The 14,164-nt window shown below is 31.3% G+C and overlaps 1 protein-coding gene across 3 annotated transcripts in view; it reads left to right on the top strand.

Annotated features, from left to right (window-relative positions):
* The first annotated feature begins 4,419 nt into the window (after nucleotides 1-4,419).
* LOC143230976 (pancreatic lipase-related protein 2-like) overlaps nucleotides 4,420-14,164 on the top strand; it is a 33,070-nt gene continuing 23,325 nt past the window's right edge. The window contains exons 1-4 of one of the 3 annotated variants that reach the window (XM_076465354.1): nucleotides 4,420-4,556; nucleotides 4,734-4,848; nucleotides 11,608-12,056; nucleotides 12,853-13,084. In XM_076465354.1, coding sequence (XP_076321469.1) covers nucleotides 4,812-4,848; nucleotides 11,608-12,056; nucleotides 12,853-13,084 — 718 coding nt within the window. In that variant the 5' untranslated portion in view covers nucleotides 4,420-4,556; nucleotides 4,734-4,811. Of the gene's footprint in view, nucleotides 4,557-4,733; nucleotides 4,849-7,917; nucleotides 8,189-11,607; nucleotides 12,057-12,852; nucleotides 13,085-14,164 lie in introns of those variants that run through there. The other 2 variants (XM_076465364.1, XM_076465345.1) reach the window with 2 other exon arrangements.

The raw sequence follows: 14,164 nt of genomic DNA, 5'->3' as shown, positions 1-14,164 counted from the left end.
TTAGTTAACCATGCTGATGTTCAATATGTATAAAGAACTGTTAGCTAACAATGTTGATTTTTTTATTTGTATAAATAACTCTTAGTTAACCATGCTGATGTTTAATATGTATAAAGAACTGTTAGTTAATAATTTCAGGCTTTATATTTATTAAGAACTGTTAGTTAACAATGTTGAGGTTTTATATGTTCAAGAACGGTTATTTAACGGTGTTCAGGTTCCATATGTATAAAGAGTTGATAGTTAACAATGTTGAGGCTTTATATATATAAAGAACAGTTTAGACAACAGTGTTGAGGCTTTATATGTATAAAAAACAGTTTTGACAACAATATTTACGTTTTATATGTATAGAGAACTGTTCCTTAACAATGTTCAGGCTTTATATGTATAATGAACTGTTAGTTAACAAGGTTGAGTCTTAAAATCTATATAGGACAGTTTAGACAACAATATTAAGTTTTACATGTATAAAGAACTGTTAAAGAACAGTTTAAACAGCAATGTTCATGCTGCATATGTATAAAGAACGGTTTAGACAGCAATGCTAAGTTTTATATAACAAAGTTGAGGTTTTATATGTATAAAGAACAGTTTAAACAATAACGTTAATTTTTTATATGTATAAAACTATTAGTAACAATGATCAGGTTTTATGTATATAAATAACAGTTAGTTAAAAATGTTGAGGCCTTATATGTATAAAGAACAGTTTAAACGACAATTTTCAGGCTTTATATGTATAAAGAACTGTTAGTTAACAATGTTGATGTTTTATATATATAAAGAACAGTTTATACAACAATGTTTAGGTTTTATATGTATAAAGAACTGTTAGTTAACAATGTTGATGTTTTATATGTTTACAGAACAGTTTAGACAACAATTAGAAATTTTCATATGTATAAAGAAATGTAAATTAACCATGTTAAGGCTTTAGAGGTATAAATAACAGTTTAGACTACAATATTGAGGCTTTATACATATAAAGGACAGTTTATACAACAATATTCAGGCTTTATATGTATAAAGAACACTTAGGACAACAATGTTTAGGCTTTATATGTATAAAGACAGTTTGGACAACAATGTTAATGTTTTATATTATAAAGAGCTGTTAGTTAACAATTTTCAGGCTTTATATGTATAAAGAACTGTTAGTTAACAATGTTAAGTTTTATATATATAAAACACTGTTAGTTAAGAAAGTTAAGGCTTTATATGTATAAAAACAGTCCAGACAACAATGTTAAGTTTTATATGTTTAAAAAACTGTTAGTTGAATATAGTCAGGATTTATATGTATAAAGAACAGTTTAAACAACAAAGTTGAAGCTCTATAAAAATAAAGAACAGTTTCGAGAGCAATGTTAAGATTTTATTTGCATGTATAGAGAACTGTTAGTTAACAATGTTCACACTTTATGGTTATAAAGAACAGTTTAAACAACAAAGTTGAAGCTCTATAAAAATAAAGAACAGTTTTGAGAGCAATGTTAAGATTTTATATGTATGTACAGAGAACTGTTAGTTAACAATGTTCACACTTTATGGTTATAAAGAACAGTTTAAACAACAAAGTTGAAGCTCTATAAAAATAAAGAACAGTTTCGAGAGCAATGTTAAGATTGTATATGTATGTATAGAGAACTGTTAGTTAACAATGTTCAGGCTTTATGGTTATAAAGAACAGTTTAAACAACAATGTTAAGTCTTTATTTGTAAAAAGAACTGTTAGCTAACAATATATAGTTTTATATGTATAAAAAAACTATAAGTTAACAATGTTCTGTCTCTTTTATGTATAAAAAACAGTTTATACAACAATATTGAGGCCTTATATGTATAAAGAACAGTCTGGACAACGATTTTGAGGCTTAATATGTATAAAGCAAGTTGGACAACAATGTTAATGTTTTATTTGTAGAAAGAGCTCTTCAGATGTTTGGTTTTATATGGGTAAAAAACTCTTAGTTAACAATGTTCAATCTTTATATGTAAAAACACATGCTAGTTAACAATGTTGAGACTTCATAGGTATAAAAGCCAGTTTAGACAACTACATTTGGACTTCATAAGTATAAAGAACAGTTTAGACAACTATATTGGGACTTTATATTATAAAAACAGTTTAGACAACAAAGTTGAGGCTTTATATGTATAAAAACAGTTATTAACAATGTATAGGTTTATATGTATAAAGAACTGTTTGCTAACAGTGTCTGGTTTTGTATATAAAAATTGTTAGTGAACAGTGTTCAGGCTTTACAGGTATAAAGAACTGTTAACTATAATGAGGCTTCATACATTGCTGTCCGAAATCTTAAGGCCAATGAACATAAAGAAAAATATGCATTTTGCGTTGTTAGACTTAACCACTTATTTGAGTAGAGCTTCGAAAGATGAAAGTAAAAAAAGGGAAAATAAAAATAAAAAACCTTTTTAACATTTAATAGGGAAAATGGGAACACTATGAAATTAGCCTAAATACTAGCTGGTCAAAAGTTTAAGACCATACTGAAACGAGGCGTTAATCGGTAAAAACGTAACGACATTTAGTCATTTGTGTTCAAATGAATCCCATTGAAAATGTTTGGGAGTGGATGGCAAGGGAAGTCTATAGAAATGGACGTCAATTCCAAACAGTGAAGCCATCTTCACTAATTAGAATAACATTCCACCCAGCCTTCTGCAAACCCTTATATTGACCATGCCAAAGTAAATGTTTGCAGTTATTCGCAATTACGGTTGTGCAACTCACTACTGAGACCTCTTGTTGGGCATTTCCTACCCTGTTTAGAACTTCTTTTTGGTATGGTCTTAAACTTTTGACCAGCTAGTATTTAAGCTAATTTCATAGTGTTCACATTTTCCCTATTAAATGCTAAAAATGTTTTTTTATTATTTTTATTTTCCCTTTTCTTATTTTCATCTTTCGAAGCTCTACTTAAATAAGTGGTTGAGTCTAACAACGCAAAATGCAAATTTTTTCTTTATATTCATTGGCCTTAAGATTTTGGCCAGAAGTGTATCTATAAAGAATAGTTTAGACATCAATGTTAAGGCTTTGTATGTGTGAGAAACTGTTAGTTAACAATACTGAGGCTTTATAGGTATTTACGGTTTTAATTTAACTTTTTTTTTACCCACTAAGTTTGGTTCTTGTTTAACTTTCTTTGTTATACACTCAGTACAGTTTTTATTTAACTTTTTTTTTTTACCTACACATTACGGTTCTTGTTTAACTTTCTTTTTTTTATCCAATCAGTACGGTTCTTGTTTAACTTTCTTTTTTTTTACCCACTAAGTTTGGTTCTTGTTTAACTTTCTTTTTTACTTACACAGTACGGTTCTTCTCTTACTTTCTTTTTCTCACCCACCGCCTGTGCTACTGAGAGTATTATTATACTAGCCATAAAATTACACCATTGTATGATGTTTGCAACGATATCCTGTGGGAGATGGCGCTGCAGAGCCATAACGACCCTACTGGTTGAATGAAACAAGTATTTAATTTTGTATGTCTTCGATCTATCATTGAAACCGGATAAAAATATATATATACCCATGTTACTGATACTGTGACACGCTAATATTACTTTAAAGTAAATATCTAGTCATATGGTCTGATAAATAATACATACTGAAATGTAAAAGAAAAGAGAGGCTTGAATGTGCCATATTTCTGACAACGTAATATTTATCAGTTAAAACATTGTAGACATACATTATGATATTACGACTTCTGAAATACAATGTATCAAAAATTTCAAACTTCACTTTTGGCATTTAAAAACGACTTTTGGGGATATGTTTTTTTTTTTGAAGACTGAAAAGTAGTTCATCTTTAATAACTAGCCGTCCCTAATTTAGCATTGTAAGACTGTAAGCTAGTCATCACCACCCACCGCCGCCAACTCTTGGGCTACTCTGCACATTATAACGCCCCCACGCCTGAAAGTGCGAATATGTTTGGTGGGATGTGGATTCGAACCCATTACCCTCAGGTTACGAGTCCAACGCCTTAATCCATGCCGGACTCTTAAGTAGTATATATAAAAACTATTCATATAATAGAAGTATTTTGAACGTTGTTGTTTCATATAGTTTAAATTTTTTCCAAAAGAAAATAGCTGTTGTTTTTACTTAGGTTGCTGCAGACAGATATGATATATAGCATGTGTTATTGTTGTATTACTATGGTAAAAGTGCAAGTACATTACATCATAATGACTTCTGTCAAAGCGCTAAATATAAAAATATTTCTTTCCCACTGGGGTATAATTTTACAGAGGGTTTTATTTTACTTTACTTGATAGGGGGCCAGTGGCATTCTCTGTGCCATCACAGAAGAGCTATCGAATATTTTATAGAATCCATGAAGCCTGGTTGTTCATTTCTCTTCGTTGCTTGTAGTGACTATGACGACTTTCTTCGTGGCGACTGTTTTTCGTGTTTCGACAACACGTCACGCTCTAACATGGGTTATTTTGCTGATGAATTACTTCCACGAGGAAAGATGTTTTTACTAACACGAGCCGATGAACCGTATTGTGGTATGTATAGGATGCACGAAACCTAATACTGGTCTACTGGAATGAACAGAATAAACGTAGCTACTATAATTATTTTAAAATTAACAATAACCAGTTCTAATTATAATAAAATACTAATGATTGAATTTTTTAATAAAATGAATTAAACAAATTTTAAACAGCATGTCTATTTCACAGGTAATCAATATAGAGTTATTGTGAACAACACCCAGGAACAAGGGAAAACATGGGGTCGTTTGGAAATTACGTTAATAGATGTGCAGGAATATAGTGAGACCTTTTATCTCACACAGTAAGTATATAATACCAGCTAAAACCTTTTATGTAACACAGTAAGTATATAATACCAGCCGAAACGGTTTATGTCACACAGTAAGAATATAATATCAACTGAAACCTCTTATGTCACACAATAAGTATATAATAAGACCCGAAACGTTTTATGTCACACAATAAGTATATAATAGCAGCCGAAACGTTTTATGTCACACAATAAGTATATAATAAGAGCCGAAACGTTTTATGTCACACAATAAGTATATAATATCAACTGAAACCTTTTATGTCACACAATAAGTATATAATAAGAGCCGAAACGTTTTATGTCACACAGTATGTATATAATATCAACTGAAACGTTTTATGTCACACAGTATGTAATATCAGCTGAAACCTTTTATGTCACAAAGTAACTATATCGTAACAGATGTAACGTTTTATGTCACACAGTAAGTATATAATAACAGCCGAAACCTTTTATGTGACACACTATTAAATTAGCCTAAATACTAGCTAGTCAAAAGTTTAAGACCATACTGAAACGAAGCGTTAATCGGTAAAAAACGTAAAGTCATTTGTGTTCAAATGAATCCCATTGAAAATGTTTGGGGGTGGATGGCAAGGGAAGTCTATAGAAATGGACGTCAATTCCAAACAGTGACGCCATCTTCACCAATTGGAATAACATTCCACCCAGCCTTCTGCAAACCCTTATATCGACCACGCCAAAGTAAATGTTTGCAGTTATTCGCAATGACGGTTGTGCAACTCACTACTGAGACCTCTTGTTGGGCATTTCCTGCCCTGTTTAGGACTTCTTTTTGGTATGGTCTTAAACTTTTGACCAGCTGGTATTTAAGTTAAGTTCATAGTGTTCACATTTTCCCTATTAAATGTTAAAAAAGTTTTTATTTATTTTTATTTTCCCTTTTCTTATTTTCATCTTTCGAAGCTCTACTTAAATAAGTGGTTGAGTCTAACAACGCAAAATGCAAATTTTTTCGTTATGTTCATTGGCCTTAAGATTTTGGCCAGCAGTGTATCTATAAAGAATAGTTTAGACAACAATGTTCAGGCTTTGTATGTGTGAGAAACTGTTAGTTTACAATACTGAGGCTTTATAGGTATAAAGAGCTGTAAGTTAACAATGTTGAGGCTTTATATGTATAAATAACGGTTACTTCCAATGTTCAGGCTTTATATGTATGAAGAAGTGTTAGTTAACAATATTCAGGCTTTATACGTATAAAAAGCTGTTAGTTAACAATGTTGAAACTTTATATATATAAAGAACAGTTTAAACAACAAAGTCGAGGCTTTATATGTATAACGAATAGTTTAAACAACAATGTTATGTTTTATATGTATAAAGAACCGTCAGTTAAGAATGTTAAGGCTTTATATGTATAAAAACAGTCTAGACAACAATATTTAGTTTTATATGTATAAAGAACATTGTAGACAGAAAAGTTTAGGTTTTATGTGTATAAAGAAATGTTAGTAACAATGTTTAGATTTTATATGTATAAATAACTGTTAGTTAACAATGTTCATATTTTATATGTATAAAGAACTGTTTAGACAAGAATATTTACATTTTGTATATATAAATTTATACCATATTACATATTACATATGTATAAAAAAACTATTAATTAACAAAGTTTAGAATTTATCTGTATAAAGAACTGTTAGTTAACCATGTTCAGGTTTTATATGTATAAAGAACTGTTAATTAACAATGTTGAGGCTGTATATGCATAAAGAACAGTGTACAAAACAGTGTTCAGTATTTTTATTTATAAAGAAATGTTAGTTAACAATACTAAGGCTTCATATCTATAAATAATAGTTTAGACAACAATATTTAGGCTTCATATGTATAAAGAACTAATAGTTAACAATGTTCAGGCATTATATGTATAAAGACGTGTTAGTTAACAATCTTGAGGCTTGCTATGTTTAAATATCTGTTAGTTGACAAAGTTGATTCTTTATATGTATAAAGAACAGTTGACAAGACAATGTTCATGATTTATATTATAAAGAACTGTTGGGTTAGAAAGTTAAGGCTTTATATCTATAAAAATAGTTTGGACAACAATGTGTAGGCTTTATGTGTATGTAGAACAGTTTAGACAAGAATTTTATGTTTTATATGTATAAAGAACCGTTTGTTAAGAAATTTGAGGCTTTATGTGTATAAAAAACAGTCTAGACAACAATGTTAAGTTTTATATGTATAAAGAACTGTTAATTAACAATGGTCAGGCTTTGTATGTATAAAAACAGTTTAAACAACAATGGTGAGGGTTTATATGTATAAAAAATAGTTTAGACAACAAAGTTGAAGCTTTATATGTATAAATAACAGTTTCGAGAACAATGTTAAAGTTTTATGTGTATAAAGAACTGTTAGTTAAAAGTGTCTGGTTTTATATGTATAAAAACTGTTAATGAACAATGTTCAGGCTTTATAGGTATAAAGAACTGTTATTTAACAATCTTGAGGCTTTATATGCATAACGAACTGTTAGTTAACAAGGTTCAGGTTTTATATGTATAACGAACTGTTAGTTAACAATCTTGAGGTTTTATATGTATAAAGAACTGGTAGTTAACAATGTTCAGGCTTTATATGTATGAAGAACTGTTAGTTAACAATGTTCAGGCTTTATATCTATAAAGAACTGTTAGCTATCAATGCGGATGCGTTATAAAGAACAGTTTAGAAAAAAATGGTTAGGTTTGATATGTATAAATCACAGTTTAGACAACAATGTTTATGTTTTATATTATTATAGTAAAGTAACCTGTAGTATTCGTTCATAATTGACCTACATGATGGTTATCAGATTTCTCTTCTGGGAAGGGATTATTGGGTAGGTTCTGTTAGCTACCAACCGTACTATGTTTACTGCAGAAAACTAGATCAGTTACTTACAACAAACTACTTACGACCCAGTGTATTTACTTTCTAATGACGTCACAACTTGAAGTTTGACGTCGTCAAGAAAGTGACTGAAGGTCGAATCTAAAAAGTTTGCCCTCTAGTCTGTACGTAATCGGGGTTATTCCATCTCTGGTTCTCTGAAGTTCGTTTCGTACTGGTCTTTTTTATAACCGGCACGGTATCAACCTGGTTTATGTAACAGACACCGAGAACATAAATAGTATAGCCGTTGTGTGGTAAATCAAGTCGTTTTGAGAATGTTGTAAGTCATCATTGTGTGGAGAATATGGTAGGTCAGGAACATGTTCAACATCGAAACAAGAACAGTGGTTAAAAACTTTGATTATATGTGTTCAAGTTATGGTCCTTCCTGTTTACCTCTATCTTCTTCTGTTATCTGGTAAGTTATAATAACATAAACCTTATCAAATAATGACTATATGTAATCTTCATAAGTGTAATGTGAAACTTCATGGTTACTGTTTACTTGAATGTCATGTAACACTTCATGGTAATTGTTTCTTGAATGTGATGTAACACTTTATGGTAACCGATTACATGAATGTGTTGTAGCATTTAATTGTAAATGTTTACATCAATGTGGTGTAACACTTCATGGTAACTGATTACTGTAATGTGATTTAACATTTCATGGTAGATGGTCATATATAAATGTCATGTAACATTTCATGGTAATTGGTCATATAAAAGCCACGTAACACTTCATGGTAATTGCTTATATAAAAGCCGCGTAACTCTTCATGGTAATTCGTCATATAAAAGCCGCGTAACACTTCATGGTAATTGCTTATATAAAAGCCGCGTAACTCTTCATGGTAATTGGTCACATAAAAGCCGCGTAACACTTCATGGTAATTGGTCATATAAAAGCCGCGTAACACTTCATGGTAATTGGTCATATAAAAGCCACGTAACACTTCCTGGTAATTGGTCATATTAAAGCCACGTAACACTTCATGGTAATTGGTCATATTGGGCAGCTTTGTGCTTAATTCCACGGAATCAATCAACTTTTTATCACTATTGTTTAAAAACATCACTAACAATACAAATTGTACTAGCTTCTGTGTCGCACTCAGTGTCAAACTATAGGCTTTATCTTTTTAATAATTAACATGACAGTTCAATGAAACTATATACATTGTTATGAGCTATATTTTCAATATTAAGTTCTTATGTTAGGGGGCTACAACACACGTCATAATGATGACGTTGCAACAAAAAAGTTTAATAAAACGGGCGTAAAACATCCGTAAAATTCTAAATGCTTAAACGTCAAGTTTTGAGGGTACGAGATTTAGAATTGTTTCTAGCAGATGGAATGAACCATACACAATCTATGTTAAGATATACGAAAATAACACGTTACAGTAACGAAAAGTAAGAAAAAACAAAAGCAAGCGAGCAATAAAACATAATAATGCAGTATATAAATAAATATAACTGGCCATCTGATCGATGCAGTCTGTACAATTCCATTAAATATAACTAACCATCTGATCTGATGCAGTCTCTATGAATTATATTAAATATAACTGGTCATCTAATCTGATGCAGTCTGTACCAATTATATTAAATATAACTGGCCATCTGATCTGATGCAGTCTGTACCAATTATATTAAATATAACTAACCATCTGATCTGATGCAGTCTCTATGAATTGTATTAAATATAACTGGTCATCTAATCTGATGCAGTCTGTACCAATTATATTAAATATAACTGGCCATCTGATCTGATGCAGTCTGTACCAATTATATTAAATATAACTAACCATCTGATCTGATGCAGTCTCTATGAATTGTATTAAATATAACTGGTCATCTAATCTGATGCAGTCTGTACCAATTATATTAAATATAACTAACCATCTGATCTGATGCAGTCTGTACCAATTATATTAAATGTAACTAACCATTTGATCTGATGCAGTCTGTACAATTCCATTAAATATAACTAACTATCTGATCTGATGCAGTCTCTATGAATTATATTAAATATAACTGGTCAACTAATCTGATGCAGTCTGTACCAATTATATTAAATATAACTGGTCATCTGATCTGATGCAGTCTGTACCAATTATATTAAATATAACTGGCCATCTGATCTGATGCAGTCTGTACCAATTATATTAAATATAACTAATCATCTGATCTGATGCAGTCTGTACCAATTATATTAAATATAACTAACCATCTGATCTGATGCGGTCTGTACCAATTATATTAAATATAACTAACCATCTGATCTGATGCAGTCTCTATGAATTATATTAAATATAACTGGTCATCTAATCTGATGCAGTCTGTACCAATTATATTAAATATAACTGGTCATCTGATCTGATGCAGTCTGTACCAATTATATTAAATATAACTGGCCATCTGATCTGATGCAGTCTGTACAATTCCATTAAATATAACTAACATCTGATCTGATGCAGTCTGTATGAATTATATTAAATATAACTGGTCATTTGATCTGATGCAGTCTCTACGAATTCCATTAAAATTTGACTGGCCATCTAACCTGATGCACTTTGTAAATATAACTCGTTATCAGGTTTGATGAAGTTTGTTGGTAAACAAATTAAGAAAGATTTTACTAAAACTGATATGAGCTTTATAACTTTAACAATACTGATTAATAACTGGTGTTCTACTAGGATTACACTGATTAATAACTGGTGTTCTACTAGGATTATACTGATTAATAACTGGTGTTCTACTGGGATTATACTGATTAATAACTGCTGTTCTATTAGGATTATATAGATTAATAACTGGTGTTCTACTAGGGTTATACTGATTAAGAACTGGTGTTCTACTAGGGTTATACTGATTAATAACTGGTGTTATACTAGGGTTATACTTATTAATAACTGGTGTTCTACTATGATTATACTGATTAATAACTGGTGTTCTACGAGGATTATACTGATTAATAACTGGTGTTCTACTAGGATTATACTGATTAATAACTGGTGTTCTACTAGGGTTATACTGATTAATAACTGGTGTTCTACTATGATTATACTGATTAATAACTGGTGTTCTACGAGGATTATACTGATTAATAACTGGTGTTCTACTAGGGTTATATTGATTAATAACTGGTGTTCTACTAGGGTTATACTGATTAAGAACTGGTGTTCTACTAGGATTATACTGATTAATAACTGGTGTTCTACTAGGGTTATACTGATTAATAACTGGTGTTCTACTATGATTATACTGATTAATAACTGGTGTTCTACTAGGGTTATACTGATTAATAACTGGTGTTCTACGAGGATTATACTGATTAATAACTGGTGTTTTACTAGGGTTATACTGATTAATAACTGGTGTTCTACTATGATTATACTGATTAATAACTGGTGTTCTACGAGGATTATACTGATTAATAACTGGTGTTCTACTAGGGTTATACTGATTAATAACTGGTGTTCTACTAGCGTTATACTGATTAATAACTGGTGTTCTACTAGGATTATACTGATTAATAACTGGTGTTCTACTAGGATTATACTGATTAATAACTGGTGTTCTACTAGGATTATCCTGATTAATAACTGGTGTTCTACTAGGATTATCCTGATTAATAACTGGTGTTTTACTAGGATTGTATAGATTAATAACTGGTGTTCTACTAGGATTATCCTGATTAATAACTGGTGTTATACTAGGATTATATAGATTAATAACTGGTTTTACTGGTGTTATTCTTACAACACTTATCGTTTTAAAATTTTAATACATTAAAGTCACAGATCCGAAATTTTGACTTTCCAGCATCAACGACAATCAAGACGTTGAACACTGGGACATGTAGCGTTGTAACGGCATCTGAGCCCAGTGATTTGGAAATATGGACAGCTATGGTTAGTTCTCTGGCTAAGAGTCAGAAGCTGAGAAAGAAAACAAAAATGCATCATTCGCACGTTCAAAAAAGAGAAGAAAAAGTCGTCTGCTACACACGGTTTGTTTGGTGTTTTAGTGACGAAAGCCCCTTTGAATACTGGGATACACTACCGGAAACCCCAGAAATAATCGAGACAACGTTCAACTTATACACGAGGCATAACCGCCTGGAAGGTGAATCACTTCACTATGATAATAAGTCTTCTTTGAAGGTTTCCCAGTTTAATGCTAGTAATCCGGTGAAGATAATAATTCACGGCTTCGGAGGAAGCGCCGCCAACGCTTGGGTAGGGCAGATGGTTGAAGCTATGTTGGAAATAGTACGTATTATATATTTGCAGGAACCACAGAAGTGAACAGTTGTCACATTACTTTTATTTAATAAATATTATAATAACATAAAACCTCGTACGCTAATTATTTTTTTATCGATAAAGAAAATTAAAATTTTCAAATATGGTAGTTTCAAATTGGTTTGTTTTGGATTAATGAAGTTTCACGGGTAGTAAGATGTTTTTAATTTCATCTAGGTAAATATAGTTTGTTGTGAAGCAAAATGGACCTGGTTTACCCCAGATAGATATAGTTAGTTCTGTAGTAACGTGGGCATTGTTTGCTCTGTATAAATTAAAATTATTGTATAGTAACGTGGACAGAGTTTGCCCTGAATAAATATAGTTTGTTGTGTATTAAAATGGACTTGGTTTATCCTGGATAGATATAGTTAGTTCTGTAGTAACGTGAACATTGCTTGCTCTGTATAAATTTAAATTATTGTATAGTAACGTGGACAGAGTTTGCCCTGAATAAATATAGTTTGTTGTGTATTAAAATGGGCCTGGTTTATCCTGGATAGATATAGTTAGTTCTGTAGTAACATAGACATTGCTTGCCCGGGATTATTAAGTTGTCTAGTAACAAGATAAAATAACCAGACAGACCAATCCTCTGGACCAACTTCTATCTGAATTTCTCGTAAATTGCTTTACTTCAGGAACCTCTCAGACCATTTGTCCTGCTGTTCCACAACTTACGTAACTTGTTTTACTTTCGTCTTATCACCATCAGGCTACTGTGAATTAGGCCTAACTTTTACTTTCACCTTATCCTTGGCAGGCTGATGTAAATATCATTGTCGTGGACTGGAACAAAGGCGCTAGGCTACCCAATTATGTGCAAGCAGCAGCCAATTCTCGTCTAGTAGGAAGAGAAATAGCTGAGTTAATACGATTGGTCAACTACGAGCGAGGAACAGTGAATGAAGACTATCATTTAATTGGCTATTCACTGGGTGCGCACATAGCGGGCTTCGTTGGAACAGAAATAAAGAATCTCAGTCGTATAACAGGTAAATGTTGCTCTTCCAGCGATTTAAGTGTAGCTTTCTAAACAGTTACTTTAGAATTGATTTTTCCATTCTTTGGTAATATTTACTTAGGGTTGGACTTCACCCATACATATTGCGATTTAAATCGATAATACAAAATCAGATGGTAAAGCAAAGTCTTGTTGTTTGTGAAGGTGACAATAAGTTAGTTAAGTTCTTTAGGAGTGATGGAACCTAATGAAGGTTTCTTCTTAGATCTTTAGTATTTGTGCTTAACCTTTCTTTCAGTTGTTTAAAATAAATGCATATTAAACATATCCGGCAAGTTGATAGTCACAAATACATAACATTTTACAGAAAAATATGTTGAAACTCTTTCATTTCTCATAATAAATTATTGATACATGTTTATAATTGAATGGGATAGGAATTATAGAGTTGCAGTCGGTGGCAAGTTGACATCTGAATTTTTCTAACCACTAGATTAGGTGGGGGTATTTAAAGGACACTTTATCTAAAGCTAATATAACCTACATTTTTTAAACACTACTTTCTAGAGAACCATCTGGTTTTTATCAATGCGGCCGGATACATTACAATAGGTGTCTGTGACTTGCTGACTATAACTTCAAAAATAAACGTACACCACACATTTCACTTCGATTAAAATAATATGTTCCAAATAAGTGAAATATATATAGAGAAATTCTGTATAAGATAAGATTGTATATTTAAAACGGGCTGGTATGGATAGAGAAAGTGGATTTTCTCGTCATTACGGACTGTACAAGATAAGATATCACAGTTTTTATTTTCTCGTCATTACGGACAATACAAGACAAGATATCACAGTTTTTATTTTCTCATCATTATGGACAGTACAAGACAAGATATCACAGTTTTTATTTTCTCATCATTACGGACAGTACAAGATAAGATATCACAGTTTTTATTTTCTCGTCATTACGGACAATACAAGACAAGATATCACAGTTTTTATTTTCTCATCATTATGGACAGTACAAGACAAGATATCACAGTTTTTATTTTCTCATCATTACGGACAGTACAAGATAAGATATCACAGTTTTTATTTTCTCG

This window comes from Tachypleus tridentatus, chromosome 1 (genome assembly GCF_004210375.1).
Source record: "Tachypleus tridentatus isolate NWPU-2018 chromosome 1, ASM421037v1, whole genome shotgun sequence".
Lineage (NCBI taxonomy): Eukaryota > Metazoa > Arthropoda > Merostomata > Xiphosura > Limulidae > Tachypleus > Tachypleus tridentatus.
This window is presented reverse-complemented; position numbering and strand designations above follow the sequence as displayed.